Source organism: Lissotriton vulgaris, chromosome 5 (assembly GCF_964263255.1).
Source record: "Lissotriton vulgaris chromosome 5, aLisVul1.2, whole genome shotgun sequence".
NCBI lineage: Eukaryota > Metazoa > Chordata > Amphibia > Caudata > Salamandridae > Lissotriton > Lissotriton vulgaris.
This window is the reverse complement of record NC_141693.1, coordinates 1,572,317,489-1,572,336,205: the sequence shown is the minus strand read 5'-3', so window position 1 is coordinate 1,572,336,205 and position 18,717 is coordinate 1,572,317,489. Positions and strand designations below refer to the sequence as shown.

Here is an 18,717-nt window from a genome sequence, read left to right as displayed (position 1 = left end):
ATTTTATAATAACTGTGGATCTATAAACCAGACACGTATGGATCCACATGTAAGTGCCTATTTAGGGTTTTGACACAAGTAAATTGAAAGATAGGCAGAAGCATATAAAAGGTACTCTATTTATGGGATGGTAGGTTTATATCTATAGCACATAACCTTTCTATTGTCTCTCAAAGCATTGTATAGGGAGGCAGAGGCTGAATATGGTAAACAAAATTGGACTCCTCACAGGCAGTATAGTGCTACCATATACAAATGCAAATGAAAGGGGCCTCTGGGTTAAAACAAAACAGTGGACTCATCCACAATTACAGATATGAACTGAAAGTATACCCCACTTTTCATTCCTTGCAGTGCCTGGTCATCCTTCTTTCACCACTCTTGGATTACCTGGTTTGTTCTTCTTTCTCTTCTCTCCCTTCTCTGCCCCCCATCCCCATCACAACTCTCCTCATGCACCCAAATCTCTCTCAGGAGTTCCTGCTTTTCCTATACTGAGAACTGCAATCAGACCTTTTTGGTTATTTTACAGTTTTGGTCAACAACAGTTTAAAGTCCAGGAAATGGATCCTACTTGTTTAACATCTATATCATGGTTATATACCACTCTGGTTCCTATGCAAAGTATACAGTCAAGGTTTTTCAGAATTACAGTTGGTGGATATGGGGGGCGGTGGGGAAAGAATCACTTTAGGACATTTAGGACATAGGAGTGGTCTAGATGCTGTGCATGTACTATGGGCTTGGGGCATTTTAGATGCTGTACATATGACAGTTTGGGGTTGAAGTGTGGCCGAGTACCTCATTATGCAAGTCATACTAATACAGAATCTGTAATTACACACCCAGTATTACAGGCATCGCAGGATGAGGTATTTAGCAGGTATGGTATAATTTCATTTTTTGGATTTGAGCATCTCAATATAGGAAACATGTGTAGAGTGCTTTGCATGTTTTGAGGTGTGCAAATTTGGAACATGTACCAGTTGCCCACACATAGTCAAACATGTCTTACTCTGGTTGTGTCCAAGCACAAGGGGAGGCCTATCTTTTACTTTTCTCCTGCACAGAGCATCAGAGCTGACCGTGATGCTCTCAAAAATCAGAAAAACAGTGTACCCTATCAGCACAGGGTTGCACCTACACTACTTAAAGAGCTGAACTCTGTTCCGTAATAATGCCTTGGGATCACTGAAGAGAGTACAGACTTGGACTCCAATCCAATTCCCTTGATGTAAAGGATATAAACTTTTTTGATAAAACATGAAGCAAAGCTCCCAGGTAAGACTGGCTCTTAAACTATGTGAAATTCCAGCTTGGTACTTTGCACCTGGGGTGAAGAACTGGGCATGACTCCATAGTGCAACGAAGTCTCCAGAGCAGCAGTTAGTCTAGATCTAGAAGGATAATTTCCTGCTAGGCACTGGACGCCAATTTGCCTGAACCATGGCAACGGGGTTTGATGCGAAGTCGTCAGTAAATACCAAATGGCAGGTGGTCTGTCCACCAGGCACTTTTAACTTCCCTAGGGTTACTCGTTCGAATCATCTGGGGATATCATGTATGACCTCCACATAGGAGAGTTCCTGGTTAAGCTGCCTCACTCCTCATGCAGGAAAGGTGCTTGCTATCACATGGGTGAACTTCCCTTATCACTCTCCTTCCTGATAATGAATTTCAGCAGCTCTTAAGGAAATGGTTCAGCTTTCCTCAACATGCAAGTCAAAAGATTCAAGATGGACCTCATACCAAAGGTAGTACACAGAGTACAGCCATGCAGCACATCACTTCTTCACTAAAAAGATACAGAGGTCATGCAGGTCAGCTGCTGCAAATGGTACATAAGGGGATGGTGATGGACGGAGCATCTGAATCAATCAAACACTCACACCCAGTCAAAAGATCTGGGTTTAATCCATCACCGTTCTTTAGCCCACTCTGCCACCCCAGTTCAGACATGGCTATATGCAAATCAGTCTGACCCTGTGCCTCATGGGAACAGTCCAGCCCGAACTGCCAAGCCATGTCTTCCCTGGACCGGAAACAAGCTTCCGAGGACCGGTTTCTGGCATTCCAGCCGTCTTCAGCCCGGCTTGCTTGAATCCAGTAGCAAAGTGAGCAAGGGACTCACGTCTGAGCATACCCTGCCACACTTATCTTTTGACTGGGTGTGAGTGTTTGATATATTCAGATGCTCCGTCCATCACCACCCCCTTTTGTACCGCTTTTGGCCGCCATAAGTGTGGCAGGGCATGCTCAGACGTGAGTCCCTTGCCCAGTGGTCTGAATTCCACAAAACTCCAGATACAAGTTTAGCTACTCCATGTTCTCGTAGTATAAATTATAGAAGTAGTCTTTAGGGTGTTAGGTTGCCAAATGACACTTGTACTAGGTCATATTATTCTCTTTGTTAGTGATATTCATGAGTGCTATTTTCAAAACATTCTGTTGGTTAGTTTACATGTGGCAAGCAACAGGATGAGACAGTTAAAATAAAACACTTTAAATATAAAGTGTATTTTTTCGTAGTGCAGAACTTGTGTGTGATATTCTAAAGAATGAAATTGGGTTCGAATTACCACTGCGACCCAGACCCCATTATAAGGGACTGTTAGTAACCCAGAAAGCATGGATATTACATCAACTATGTATTGATATGTTCTGTGGGGCTTTAACAACCAGGGTTGCCCCAGGGTTAAGGGCGCACTCTCAAAGCACCCTCAGTGGCACTAGAGCGGCCAGGTGCAGAGTGCTGAGGCCCAATGTTATCCAATGGGGAATAGGGGGGTCTCCGGTTTGTGGCACAAGGTTGTGGGAGCAAAGCTCCTTGTGTTAGGCTCAGGGCAAAGAGGGATCCGGTTTAGCACACAAGGTGCACCCACAGCGGCACAGGGGCGGCCGGGTGGAGGGTGCGGTTTTGGCGGCAGGTGCCCTGTTTTCAATGGGAGTTTTTAGATTTTGGCTGCAGGCTCTGTCCAGTAAGTCTTCTGGAAGGAACCAACAGCTGTGCAGGTAAGTTGGAGGGATTGGGTACGTAGGTGCACCTCGGGTTCTCTTCTTGAGGGTGCAGGGCAGTTGGCTGCAGGGATGCCTTTAGGAATCAGATTTCACTTTACCAGGCCACTCGCGATTGGCGTTTTCTCCATGCAGAGGTTGCAGGCGACATACGGTAGTCCGGGAGGGGTCAACCCATGGTGGACTCGGACTCTGGAGTGCTGGGGGACCTTGCTGGGACTGGTGGGCCTCTTTAACTCGGGCCGTAGGCGCCGGGTACTGTGGTGGTTCAAGGCATCAGGTTTCTTTGCCCTCAGCATGCTCAGAGTATGTCTTGGGAGTTTCTTATGGACAGAGGAGCTGTTCACAGGAGATCTGGTCTTTGATGAAGGCAGTCAGACCTCCCAGGGATTCTAGAGGTCGCTGGCTGCTGGCCAAGGCGACTTTTGGCGCAGGATCTCAGATTACTGCAGACGGGCCAGTAGAGCTGGGGCCAAGTCAAGTCTTCCCTGCAGTCTCCTCTGCTGGGCGTCTTCTTTTGTTCTTTATCTTCATAGGTTGTCTTCCTGGTTCAGGGCTGCACCCTAAATACTGTATTTAGGGAGCGTTTTAGTGGTCTTGGGGTCAGTAGCCAATTGGCTACTGACCTTATGATGACTACACCCTTGGTGTGCTCACCCCACGTGGGGGAGTGGGCACAATCCTTTATCCTGATTGAAGTGTGCCTGCCATCTGCAAGATGGCGGACTCTGAAGAGTGGGCTTCATCTCGCCTCCCCCATCTGAGGGGTGGAGTTGGCAGAGGTAGTCCTACCTTCTGGGCTGTTCTAATTTGCAAGGGGGCCTGCTCCTGATAGCAGGAGAGGCTGGGGGTCGCGTTACAAAGGCGGCAAGGACTCAAGCTCCCCTGCCACAGACGGCTCTTCCTGATCTGGGACCTCAGCCCAGGAAAGACTTTCTGGGCTCAGGGAGTGAAGGAACCCACCTAGGGGTCCAGCAATATGTCTTGTGGTGGCAGGCTGGTGTTCACCAGTCAGGGAACCCACCAGAGGCTGGGCGTGTTTCGGGGGCATCTCGAAGATGCCCTCTGAGTGAATTGTATAATAAATCCCACACTGGCATCACTGAGTTTATTATGATGAGAAGTTTGCTACCAAATTTCCCAGAATTCAGTAAAGCCATTAAGGGACTGTGGAGTTCGTAATGACAAACTCCCAGACCATATACCCTTTATGGTTTTACTGCACTTACAATGTAGGGCTACTGTGCTCATGCAACTGTACCCTCACATGTGGTATAGCGCACCCAGCTAGAGGGGTGTCTTACCCACACCATAGGCAGTGGGTAGCAGGCATGGCACACAGGATGCCATGTCGACTTCACTTTTCTCTGCACTAAAACAAGCATTCTGCAATGGCAGTGTGTCTGTGTTAAGGTACAGGACCTCTATGGGTGGCACAATATGTGCTGCAGCCTTTAGAGGCCTTCCCTGGTCACACTGCCCTTGGTACCCATGGTACCTTTTACAAGGGACTTACATGTGGCCAGAGAGGTGCCAATTGGGGGGTACAAAGGCACATTTTTGGCAAAGAACACAGGCCCTGGGAACCTGATTGGCAGGGACCCAGGGCACATCAAGCCAATGCATCAGAAATCTGGCAAAATGTGTGGTGGGGGTTACTGCAACAGAAACCCAGCTTCCTACACACGCTCAAGCATTGGTGCACTGAACTATGTTCAAGTATCCGACGGTGGGAATGTCAAACCTTGTAAGCCTTAGTTTAAGCAACATCAGGGTTTATCACTATTTGCCGTTCACAACCTATAGTTACCCATGCCAAACAGCAAGGACCATAACGTAGCTGTTGGTGTGTCAGGAAGCCGTTTAGATGATTCCTCTGGATGATGTTCTTGTAGGACAAGAGATGAGCAGATTATGGATAATGTATATTTTTGGCACATATCATGGGACTATCTAGATGATATGTATGTAGAACAGTTATGGGGAGCCTTTGGAATAAATACAGGTATGACAGGTTTTTGTGTTCTCTGCATACTGTATGTGAATAAAGGTGTAGATGCCATGTTTGTGCAGTAAATGTATGACAGATTTAGGAATGTCACATACCTTTGGTGAACGACAACTGGAAGCCAACATCAGGTCCCCGATGGGTGCTGTACAGAATGGTCACGTTGCCCCCAGGAAGGTACATGGACTTCGGGGGCTTTATGCCACATAGTCTGAAGACCTGCTGCCCAGAAGCACGGATGGTGAGAACGTCCAAGCTGCAGGGGACCGCAAACCTTCCAAACCTTCATATAGGAAAAAAACTAGTTAAGAACTTTGGGGAGGGAACCATGGGAAAGACGTACAAGTGGTTACAAAGACATACATTTATTACAGACAATATGGAAAGTTTACATCAGAGACGGACACTGAAAACCAGAGGAACTTCTGACAGAATACTCCAGAGACAAACAGTGTGAGAGAACACACAGAGACATATACACACATATATATATATATATATATATATATATATATATATATGCACATATACATATACATACACATACACACACACGTGAGCAAGGCTACAGCATTAGCCGAAAGCGGCATCCCTGCCTGACTTATTGCGCACTTGGTCTAATAAAAGTCACTGTTGCCAGCAGTGAGAAAAGTTATCAGGAAGTATTGAGAAAAACATGATCATGAGCGATGCATACGGAAATTGTTCCGTAGTTGCCTTTGAATTCCGCTTTACTGGAGCTGCTCTCAGGGGAATAGAACTTTGAACTCTGCTCAGATGTCAGAGGATATCCAAAGCATATCCTAATTCTGAGTGACAGTGTCTAATGCCTCTCAACACAGGATAGTCGGTAACAGGACATGATGGCTATGTGGTCCTAAATAGTACAAAACCATTTTACCTGCACCTCCAAGAGCAGAGTTGCTACTTGTTTTCTCCTATAATTTTGGGCATAATCTCCATAAATGGGGTTCTTCGTTTTTGGCATGTTTGGGACATGTATGAAGAATGTCTGTTTTCTGTTTGAGTTGTGAATGGATTTGAAAGCACAGAGGTCCATGGGAACAAAAATGTGCACAGGAAAAACATGAAAATTGCCTTTGGGTTAAGCTAGTGATGTCCATCTAGGACTTCCCAGCTTATAGATACACACACACTCTGTCTTGCTCTGCAGATGCCAGGTCTACTTGGTGTGGTAGGTGTTTGAGGTCTTCAGTACATTCTCATTATCCAGCATGTACTTTTCCAATATCTGAGGGGAAACTTACCCCTCAGCCACTTCCTAGTTATGGCCCCCATCCGGAACAAAAGAAGCATCAAGACGGAGTATAATATATACGACACCACAGAACCTATAACAATGTGGACATCAGACAGAGGCCCAAGAAGCCTGGTTAGCACCCGCAGCAGAATGAGCCCTTGTGATTGTAGGAAGCGACAAAATGTAGATTCTGGCAGCCCAACTAAACAGCCAGAGAGGTATATAAACTGGCCTCTAAGCTCCTATATACTTTCCCTAGAGCCAGCAGGGCCAAACACCAATGGTCTCCATACCATTGGGGTGAGGTCTAGCTTCGTCAGCTAGAGAAAAAAAGTACATGGCCATTTGAAAACTGTCCCAGAAAATACATCCAGTTCCTGTTAGAGCTCCAGCTGTAGCTGTGAAATCGGATATATCTGTACTCACCAGGGCTACTAGCATGGCCCAGGTTCACTGTGTGTGCCCCATAGTCATCATGGCTGCTCCACCACTGAAACATGTCACATGTGATTGTAGCTTAAAATCTACCAGACACTTGAGCTTTTGATGTAACCTTTAAACATTCTGTGGGAGCTGGTCCTCCAGATTTCTTTGTCCACAACACAAGCTAAAGAGACAGATTGAGCCCTTAACTGGTCCCTGAACTCCAGAGACCAAACGGTGATTTTCCACCACCCTCCACGCAGTGACTGAATATTAGGCATCTGGGCATATCTGCGCAGTAACAGTCCATTTCTACTTTCAGAACCCAGCTATTGGACCGATCACATGTTGACATCTTTGCCTTCAACTTAGTACAGCGATCAGCTGCCTTTCAACTAAGTTTGTGCTAAGACTTTCTTGAGGGTGGGTATCATGTTTCAGTGGTGGGTTTAAAGTACAACCATTTTCAGGTTAAATTGTTTAGTTAGCATAATTTTAATGCCTCATTTAATTCCAGGTTAATAAAGTACTTTTCTTTTTATAAAGAAAATCACTAGCTGGGCATGGACATTGTTTTTAGGTCTCGGCTAAAAGACGCGCGTAAGCGCGTCTCCGCCGAGATCTTATGTCACCGAGCGTGCTTCCCAGGAGACAGTCCTGGCCGCGCGCATTTCCTGTTGAGGCGATTGCCGCGGGCCGCGCGCTCAGCCACTGTCTCCTGAGAAGCTTCAAACACGCCTGCGCATACACGCATACACACACGCATGCACACAGACACACACATCCCCACCAATACGGGAGCCGCCCGCTCGCCCCCACCCCGCCCCCCCGCCGACAGATGCGCACCTTTTAAAAACTCTCCAGCAACGGGCCCCTTATGCCGTTACTACTCCGGTGATCAACCATTTTTCAGCGCTCCCCACTCTTCACATCGCTGATGTTCCTCAATTGCCCACTATCCCGGCACTCTCGCCCCCCCTTCGCATGCCTCCCAGTGCCTCGTCCGCTCTCTCCTTTGCCCACGATACTGCACCCACCCCTCCCCCACCTCGCCTCACACTCTACGCCGCACCTCTTCTGACAATTCCCCCAGCGCCCACGCACGCACATACATAGACGCACATACATAGACACACACCCCCGGACACACACACACACACACACACACATACACGCGCGCACAAGCACACACACACGTGCACCAAGGCCCCCCATCGCACACATACATATACACACACAAGCGCACCCCCCCCCCCCTCTACAAGTAAGGGCACTTACCGCCACTCCGGAGATCTGCAGCCTCAACCACTGCTCCTCGGGCCAGACACTCGTGGGTGCGGGCTTCGCGCACAAGGCGGAAGTCCCGCCCCCACCATAGCTTTCGTTTTCAGGAGTGCGCGCACCGTAGCGAACAATGGTAAGACTTTCATTCTCAGCCAGCCCATCATAGGAGGGTCACGCAGAAGGGGGCGTGCTTTGTGCTTCCTCCACAGCCCCGCAGAGGAAATAAACACGGGGCCAGCCGCGTAGCTAGGGGGGGGGGCGGGCTCATCGTCTCGTCATTTAATGGTACAAGTATCTTATTCAGGACTCGTCCAGCTTGTTAGTCTGTACCGGGGGACCTCACTTGGGTTTCATCATGGGGAAAGGTTAAGTAACTGCGTATCAGGAGCAGATCGTTCGCGTGATGACTGGCAGACCGTGTAAGTGCACAACGTACACCTATCTAGCAGGATGGACCAGCCGCCGCCCCACAGAAGATGCCGGTGGTTAGGAGTGTTTATAGCAGCCACTGTGGCGTATTAATTATCTGAGGTATGGTCCCCTTGGTTGGGCTGTTCCAGCAGAATCAGGCAGTCCCAGAAGTTATCCCCATGCTAGGAGCCGATAGTGTAGCAGGTGCCCAGCATCCGGTGGAACCACCCTCTGTGTTTTGTAAATGACTGTGATTCACAATGGTTTGGCCATGGCAGTAGTTGGGCATTGGGTACTTTACTGGTCCGGAGCTTGCCTCCGGCATAGGGGCGGTGATCACTAGTTCCAAGTCTCAAGGCTGCGAGATCGTCGAGGCTCCAGCCCCAGTGTAGCACTGATTCCCAACTCTCACAATGTTGGCTCAGTCCCGAGGTTTTTTGTAATAAGTGGGGTGGGACACCAAAGCCACCGGTCCCCAGTTGGCGGTGCTTGTTAATGTGGAGCACTTTGTCTAATACTGCCTGTGTCCGCCTTGGTTTTATCTCGCCTGGAAAGCGCCTTGCAAGAGGTCTGCCCGGTCCCTGAACCCGTGTGGGCCTCCAGTTCAGTGGGTGGCAGCCGGGTCGCACTGCTGCCCAGGGTAAAGGGTGGGTTGATCGGGGAGGGGTGAATGCGATTCTATTACGGTGGCTGCTTTGTCTTGGTGGTGCAGGGTTCGCCACGCCGCTCCGAAGTCAGGTGGGAAGGAGAGGGGGCACCCGATGACGGGAGCCAGGCAGGTCTTCGTCCCTCCTGGAGCCGCCGGCTTTGTTTGTGGACCACCTCAGATCAGTGGCCCCCGGCATAGGGGCGGTGATCACTAGTTCCAAGTCTCAAGGCTGCGAGATCGTCGAGGCTCCAGCCCCAGTGTAGCACTGATTCCCAACTCTCACAATGTTGGCTCAGTCCCGAGGTTTTTTGTAATAAGTGGGGTGGGACACCAAAGCCACCGGTCCCCAGTTGGCGGTGCTTGTTAATGTGGAGCACTTTGTCTAATACTGCCTGTGTCCGCCTTGGTTTTATCTCGCCTGGAAAGCGCCTTGCAAGAGGTCTGCCCGGTCCCTGAACCCGTGTGGGCCTCCAGTTCAGTGGGTGGCAGCCGGGTCGCACTGCTGCCCAGGGTAAAGGGTGGGTTGATCGGGGAGGGGTGAATGCGATTCCTTACCCCTATTACGGTGGCTGCTTTGTCTTGGTGGTGCAGGGTTCGCCACGCCGCTCCGAAGTCAGGTGGGAAGGAGAGGGGGCACCCGATGACGGGAGCCAGGCAGGTCTTCGTCCCTCCTGGAGCCGCCGGCTTTGTTTGTGGACCACCTCAGATCAGTGGCCTCCGGGTAAGGTATATAGGGAGCGGCGGTATCAATTGGAGTCACTCCTGCGAGCAGCTTGTCCTATTTCCTCCCGTGGATCTACACTTGGGCGAGGTGTGTATTCTAGTGCGCCTACTTCCACCGTGTCTCGCTTTGGCCTTACCTCGGAGTGCGCCGTGATTAGGAGAGGAGGCGAGGGCAAAAGCATACAATCTGCATATCATTCAGTGCGGCATGCGCTCCCCAGGTACTGCAATGATGGTAGCCTCGTCTGCAACAGAAAATATGCAGATATTTAGGGGCTTTTGTCGCGACTCTGGTGGAGCTCCTGTCTTTAGGCGCCATCTTCATCGGCGCCAAGCCATGACCCCCCTCGGTGGTGTTTCTTGTTTTAAAATACTTTTTTTCCTTCCTCGAGTGTTAACTGTTCTGACCGAATCTGGGATCTAGTGTCATTTTTCTTAAAGCATTTGCCGAGTCTTTGATGAGGCACTGTGTCACATCTCATTTGGGCTATTTCTTTTGGCCTACACTGGAATCCGGGACGCAACTTGCTGCTTGGTTTTAGGTCTTTTTAGAAAAGGGGGTGGTGATGAACAGAGTGTCTGAATTAAGCAGACCACTCTTACCCAGTCCAAAGATCAGGGCTTGATCCATCACCGTTATTTATCTCACTGCCCCATCCCAGCTCAGAACTTGGCTATATGCAAATCAGTCTGTCCCTGGCCCAGTGCATCATGGGAACAGGGCAGACTAAACTACCAAGCCAATTCTTCACCAGAAAGGAGACAAGCTACCGGGGACCGGTTTCTGGCATTTCAGCCGTCTTCGGCCCGGCTTGCTTGAATCCTGATGGAGCAGTGAGAAAGGGTGCTGTGTATTGGCAATGTTAATGACAATGCCATTTATTTGTGATTTAAAGAAAAAAAAAATGTCATGAGCAATGCCAATAGCTCTACCATTAATGATGCCGAGACCATTGCATTGCAAATGCTTGTTTATTTATTGCATCACATAGCCTATGAAACTGAAAGCCCTCTAGCTTCCTGGGGCAATCCTTGGCTGCGCTCCCTTGTTACACTGAGAGTCAAATAACCAAACCTAAGTCTCTTGAAAATTCAGTTTGGAATATACAGAAATTTTGGTCTTCTGTTAAAGTGGCAAACGGTCCTCACACAGGACACTGCAGAATAACATGCAATTTTAACAGTATCCCCCCAAAAAAACATCACAAGGCACAAACACCAAAAGACCAACATATGTCGAGCCAGAATGGCAGAGACCATAAATAAGACAGGCACTTTGGGACTCAGACACCACAGGACCACCACATAACTAGACAGACATATGAAGCAGTCTGCACCTGATAGAGATAATCTCCTCACTCCTTCCTTCGATGGTCCAGGTGCAGTTGCTGATAGGTCCATCATGTTTTGGGAATGAGGGGCTCTGGATGATCCCAAAAATGTTGGTAAAAATAACGACATTACCATTGCACGCCACTGCATAAAGAAAAAAAAGTGAGTGGGTGGGTGGAAGAGAAATAAGAAATTGAAGGGTAAAGGTTGGAGGGCTGAATAGGTGAGGGGTTAGGAAGAGTTGTGGTATGGTGTTGAAAATTAGAAGCAAATTGGGAAAAAATTATTTTGAGAGGATGAAAAAGACAGGCCTGAAAAAGAAAAGATGATGGGTAAAGAATACGTATCTGTTGATGAGAACAAGGAGAGGAAGAAGAGGATTAAACCAGCGATGGTAAGAGGTGGGGAGTGGCAAAAGATGTTATGACAACATTCACTAACACTCACGGAGTCACTGGTTACGAAAAAACGGACACATTCTCACTTGTGATGCAAAATCAACAATTGATGGACAGAATGCAGAACAATGTCATACATTCACCCCAGTACAGTATCTGGGCCTAAATCCATTGTTTGTTTGCTCACTCGAAGCACTGAGATGGCAAAGGCAATATGGAAATGCAGAATCGCACCTTCACTCACACAACTATAAAAGACAGTTGGTCTGAAGATTACTATATAGCAACCAAAGTGAGTGTTCAGGACATTAAACGGGATTGATGGTACACATGTAGTCAAACTAATGTCTCAAGGTTAATCATACATTTTTTTTTTACAAAACATAAAGAAAAAGAGTTTACACATTAATAAACGCAGTGAATAGGCTTATTAATTTGGTGAAAAAGTTTCAAGAATGAGACCTGGCTGGTCAAGTGCCTCATTGGTTAAAAAGTCTATCCAAAACAAACGTTTCTGACGGGTCAAACTTCAGTGTATTGGAAGTATACAACGTAAAATTTAAAAGCACAGCTTACAGAATACCAAATGCTTGGTTGGGTTTTTAAGCAATATACTTGTTGTGAACACCTTACCGAAGTACAGTGTAGAACAATGCAGAGTCTAATCGAATGACAATATTAATTAAGTAGTGTGTGAAGGAGGTGTAAAATACCACATACTGGGAACCACCTATGAAAATATGAAACCGTATTATGTAATGGGTAACGTTTTTCATACAAGGAGCTTTCTGCCGAAACACTAGATCCGACAATTGCTTTGAGGAAACAAAATATCTGTTCACACACATTGGGGGAGGAAGGGGACAAGCTTGGAAAAAAACAGAGGCGCTATTGAAAAAATAAAGCTTAAACTCAATGAGCTTCTAATTCAATACCAAATTATATTTAAGGCCAACACCTTAAATATGATTTGGTATCTAATTAGCAGCTGATTCAGATAAATGCATTTCATACTATTCATAGTTGTAGGTGAAAATTGTAGTGTCACATGAAGGACTTCTGCAGTAGATGACCTCAGAGACTTTCTAAGCTGTGGGCAAAGTGGCAATTGCCCAGGGACCCCATCTTTCAAGAGGCCCACTAGGACAGTACATTCTCTCTTGCTTCAGCTCACTTCTATTTCCATAAGGCAGCCTCTATTCTTCTCTACACCTCTGACTCAGTCTCTTTGCCCAGTATGATCTAAATAATTTTTGGGGCCACCGGAAAGATCAGCTGTATTTGGCTGAACTCAAGTTTCTGAAAGTTTGTATGGCATTATGCGAACTTCAATTGGTAGATAATGGGTAGTACAATTTAAAGTTGCTAGGAACAGGGGGCTCTATCGTTGGCCTGGCCCAGAGCTCCATGAATCCTTTAGATGACCCTGGGTGACTTCAATCTATGGCATTTCTGGGCTGGTTACTGCCAAAATAAGCTTGAGATAATGAAATAGGATTAAAATGTGCCATAGTTTCTTGGAACATTTTCACATCTCGTTACTCAAAGTATACACGCTAACCAGGAATGTGGAAGTAAAAACAAGCAATAAAGCTATTGCTGCTTCCTGAAATTATCTCCAGGCTTTGCAATTGGTTCAGAAAGAGCCAATAGCATACTGCAGCAGTAGTTACAAGCCCACAGTACCCTCTTTGCTAGAGTTGCTGAGTTCTCTTGCACAAACAGAAACAGACTCAGGAGTTTGAGATAACCGGATAGAAAACCTGTGGCAATCATTGGTGACTGGGTCGTATCCATGGTGAGTACTGTCATTTACCATCCGTATTGCAGGCAAAACATTACTGGCACATGCCAATTAGACTAGCGAAAGCGAAGTCTCAGTCAACCAGACAGAAGTGTTAGTCAATAAGACACAAACCATTCATTTGGACACAACTGCCGGGGTTTCTTTGGGGGTATGTGCATATGACTCAAATGAGTGGGTTTGAGATCAGCTTCCAGATTGATCAATCCGTTCATAATCATTTAACACAAAACAACCTCACCACCTAATTTGGTAGTTAGAGTACAATAAGACCCAGTTCAGGGGCAAGACCAGTCCAACTATAGGGAATAAGATACTACAACCCACAGAGCAATCTGCCAGATGCACCAAACTTCAGAGGCTCATATCTCAAAATGAGCTAGTCATGATCAAGCTTTTTGGTTTAGAGGACTCATAGGATTAGTACTGTGGACCCATGTTTATGGTCGAAATCTGCGCAACTTTAAACGCTAATTTCTCTGTATATGAAGGCACTGGATACTTAATTTGGATGCTTATGGAATAGGAGAAACTTACCGCAGCCAATAGGATGTAGATGTAAGAACTAGGCATAGAAGGGGCACATCTCTGTCCCCATGAGGTAGAACAGTAGATATGAGCTCACTGGGTGTACCACGGTGCAAGCCTAACAATGTTTTAGTTCATAATAACGTCTTGAACTCTGGTAACATAGATTACCTCTGGTGATTATAGAAGCTTGGCTTTAAGATTCTTGTGGCTCCTGGACTGTGTAGTACGCTTCTTGCAGACTTTGTCTACTGGGCAATGTACAGTTCTGCCTCTTGAGTCCGGGAACAGTGTGCCTCCTTACTGGGCAGAACGGTTCTCTTTCCAAGAGCGTAACAGCACCAGGGTATCTATCAGGATTTAGGGATAGTTCCAGCAGAGGAAAAACTTCCCACCAACCCCAGTGAAGTATTACAGCGTGCAGACTCTCGTCCCTGGTTAAGCATTTCTCAGTGCTGGTGCAGCAAGTGTGTGTTCTTCACGACTAGGTAAATCCACACCACAAAGCTGGTGTGTATCCCACATTGGGAGTCTTGGCATGAAAGAAGGGCTAACCAAGTGCAAGCATTTTTCAAACTTTGACACTCTTCAAATTAGAAAGAAGTGAATCCTGAGTCTTTCAATTTTATTTCTAGGCTTTGCATTCCGTCAAACGCCACATCTCAGGAAAGGGGGAATTATGGGTTTAGCAGCAAAGGAATGGGGAATAGCTACCAGCTAAAGTTTTGGGGCAGGGACCTTGGTGCAAAGAACATGCAATTTGTCACATTGATGAAGATAACCTGAAAGCAAAACAACATCTTGTGCAGACCCACACACAGTGCCTTCTATGGACATCAGTCGTATTTCACCATGTATCCTAGTCCCAAATATGTTAAACACATGCGTAGAAACACACACAACAAACACTTTATAGCAGGCAAGGTCCAGATTATGGGGACCAGTAGTAAGGACCAATAAAAAGCCTCCCTATCAAGACTTAGCTTACAAATGTGCTATACCCCTGTTGTACTCATTAGTTATCACGACCACCAGTTGTCCCAAAGTATGAAGGGGGAAGATACACTTTGAATGCACCTCTTAATTGGAAGAGCCAAGGCTCTTCCATCAAATGCCACACAACATCATGCAGCACCTGCAGTAGACTTACAGATGGAAAGACATGGAGCAAACGAGAAATGAATGTAAAACCAGGATTAGCAGCACCATTTTTCCAGGGTGTGTGAGCTTTTATGTTCCTGGTACAAATTTGGTGTTGCTTTGTCAAATATTCAATGGATACAGATAAAACCAACTCACAATGGGGACATCACGTTTGTGAACATTAAGGAATATAATGGAGAAGCGAGATTTGGTCAGCAGATGCAAGTAAAAGACAAGTAGGAGTGCGGTCTTGGAAACAATCAACATCCACATTTTGACTGTAGATAGAAGCAGTTTAGTGGAGTAGCATGAAAAGCTGCAATTGTAGATTACTGTATGGTCCCTGCATCATCAGCTTAATCAGTTTAACAGGAAGATCACTAAAGGGCTCTACAAAGATGTGACAAGAGTGCTAGGGAAATGAGTGGCCAGGATCAAACGACAATCGGCAAAGTAGTATGCCATGTGTAATGCCCATTTAACAATTGAAAACTTGGTCTGCCAAGAATGACTAAATAGAATAGGCCACCATTACTCACACTATTCCTTACTGATATGTTTAGTAGGAAGCAGCAATGTGGCGAGGTATAGAGAGATACATTTTACTTAAGTGAACATTCAATAGTATAAAGTTACTGATACCCAGTGGTGCCTCAGGTACAATGTTCAATACCTGCAGAATTGAGATTTACTTTTTGGGACTCAGTTTAGGGTAGAAACGATATAGCTCAAGGTTCTGTTTGAAGTAACCTAATATACCAATAATGTTAACAGTATTTAGCAACTATTCCTGAGGTGACAAACAATTTTATTAATCCTCACCATGGTTATTGAGTCAGAGGTTTACATCATGAGGATTCATGGCCACTGTTCTGCTAGACAATGCACCAGTACATTGGTGCTCAAGTTCTTTGTGTCAGAGTTTCTGGAGTAATTTTAAGGTGCCTCTTTCATTTGGCAATGGCTGAGCAATCAGGGAATCATTTTGCTCACGAAAACCAATCTTCAATTTGGTTGAAGCACTCTGTTAGTGATCATGGGTGTGAGAGTGGGTGCAAGGTGGACAAAGCTCTGAAACATCTGAATATGCTTACGAGGGCTTTAGCAGGTTTTTTGTGTATCCCTGAAGCTTGTTTTTTTGGATATTAATGATCGCTTTCAATATCTCTGCCCCCATACACATCAGTAAAAACTGTTTTCCAGTCTGAGAACTTAATCTATTATTAGCCCAAATGGTTCTTAATTTTATTCAGCTTCATCGTAAGGTGGACAACTGGGAGGGGTGACTGGTGATACTGGCTTCTAAACTTGGCAGATTCTAGTTTTGCAGGTTGCTATGGTGTGTTTTACTGCTAAATATACCATTTTAGAAAAGATCTAGTGGATCATGCAGCAACAAGCAAATGGTACAACTGATGTTGTAGAAGATTTAGTTACAGAGGTAATTAACATCTTTTAGAAAGTTGATTTTTAGACCGATGATCGCAATCATTTCCACAATTATTCTCAGGAAGGCCACCTCGGTACCAAAGTGTTTTATTTAAAATAGACTTGCAGAACAATTTCTGCAGATGAGAAAGGGGAATGGTAAGCTTTAGAGAGGAAGGTGATGAGAAGTGAGGGGTTAAGAAAAGGCAACAAGAGGGTTGGTGAATGGCAAAGAATGTGACAAGACCATGATGAAAGTTGTGGGTGAAGAGGATCAGAAGTTAGTGGTAAAGTACTGAGGTGAAGGAAACAAATACAAAAAGAGGCGAAAAGGGGTAACAGGCGAGTTATTATGATGAAAACCCAACTGCTTCCATTTTTTTGTTTCGTTAACAGGAGACTTACCAAAACTGGGTTCACTAAATTCCGTGTATTCTGCTATCACAGATCCTGAAAGTAAAAGATTGGAATAGTTAAAAAATGTCTGAGGAAAATTAAGATTCACATTTTTGCTCGCCAGACACAGACACAAACAGTCAATGAGAGAGCTTCCCCAAACCATCTTAACCAGTTCAAGGACGTGGATTAGTGTCCCAGTAAATTGGGCAGAAAGCCGTAAATCACCTCTCTGTGGATACCACTGGCTCTCAATCTTTTATCGAAAATGGGTGTCGATGAAGGAGCACCTAGGTGAGGTTGTGCACATTTCCTTTGTCCTCAACTCCCTCTTCTTGTTAGAAACCAGTGCTTAATTTGTAATAAATAAGTGTTGGGGCCCTCGTCAGGAGGCCACTAGAGCTGGCACCACCCATTGCCCATGCCAGTGCTGCCAAATCAAAACTATAAACCATCACACTCCTAAAAGTGTGACAAGTCAGACTACACCAGGCCCCCAAAACTGTTAGAATACCATGGGAAGCAGGCAGAAGTCATTTTTAATATATAATTATTAATAAACATCTGTTGTTGTGTTCATCTTTCAATTAGACCGGTCAGACAGTCATATGTACAAGTGTTGACAATTGACTGCCAGTGCAGGACACCGGAAACCACTAGCTCAAATTAAGCACCGTTAGAAATAGGTTCCTTCTGAAGTGCTGTGGGAGCAACAGCCATCATAAGTTGAAAGGTAGAATGAGAGTTACTTCTTAGGTAGCTGTTTATACCTCTGGACTATAACAGCTTATGGTTTATGTTTCTGAAGTATCTCTTCAGCAATAGGGATGGTAAGAGGCATATCAAGCACTTTCTCAGTACCTAACAGTGAGAAATAAACCAACGCTGCTTAGAATTTTATGTATTTAAAAAGCACTAAAGAACTCAAAAAGTCACAAGGGCTACATTTGTGCAGACGTATCTAGTAGGACAGAATGGAGTTGCTTTCTTTTCTGCATGTTTAATACAGAACAGAGAAACTGCTCTAGTCTCATTTTATGAAAAATTAGGCGGAGGCAAGTAATACAGTTCCTGTTTGTTAACCAATGCTATAGGGAGTATTTTTTAACTGACGAGAACACTACACAAATGCATAAAAAAATAGTTAGGAAACTAAAAATTCCACAGGTTTTCAGAAAACTTTCAAATCTCATTTCTTTCATCCTGGTGCTTAAAAACATATACAGTTAAACAATGCAGTCTATACCAAAACACAAAATTTGTGAAAAACAATGCTCCTGCAATAAAGGAGGAGATGCTCACATTCAGATTTCTGTACCTTCTGCCCTTATGTCTCCATTTCTATGTGTTCGGATAGTCCTCCTACATTCTGAAATGAACCCTGGCTGGTCTAAAAGCATACGTAAATTTTCCACAATGTCAGTGAAAATTGTACTAGGTGTAATAATTTGTGAAGACGTTATGTGTTAGTGTAAAACCAAGGAGTGGACAGATCTGAGATTTGTAATTACTTTCTGTGTCCCGACTGTTGCTTTTCAGATGTAAAGTAATACAAAGTGTGAGTTATGTTTAGCAAGCCGCCTCACTAGTTCTTGACCTCCACATCTCGATCTCCTCTTTAAATAATTATTTTAAATGTCATATATAATAGGGCACAATGAATAATAAATAATAATAGGGGCATTTGTAAAGCGCTGAGTTACGCACACCGGCGTGTCCCCGCGCTATGGTGAGAGAGGCGGAAGCTGGGATTTTAACTGAGGGGTGGGCAGTCTACCTGACATATAGGTATGTTTTTAATTTAGCACGGAACCTAGTTTCTGCCGGTTCCAGTCGTAGCTCCACCGGAAGTTTGTTCCAATGATTTGCCGCTAAATACCTGAACGATCTACCTCCCATGCGGGCTTTCTTCAC

At 45.4% G+C, this 18,717-nt stretch overlaps 1 protein-coding gene across 1 annotated transcript in view; it reads right to left on the bottom strand.

Moving 5' to 3' along the window:
- The window catches only part of LRP10 (LDL receptor related protein 10), a 296,483-nt gene that overhangs the window by 189,326 nt on the left and 88,440 nt on the right, over positions 1 to 18,717 (bottom strand). The window contains exons 3-5 of the mRNA XM_086923655.1: positions 16,813 to 16,857; positions 11,112 to 11,250; positions 5,122 to 5,306 (exon numbers count right to left, since the gene is read on the bottom strand). Coding sequence (XP_086779781.1) covers positions 5,122 to 5,306; positions 11,112 to 11,250; positions 16,813 to 16,857 — 369 coding nt within the window. The remainder of the gene's footprint in view (positions 1 to 5,121; positions 5,307 to 11,111; positions 11,251 to 16,812; positions 16,858 to 18,717) is intronic.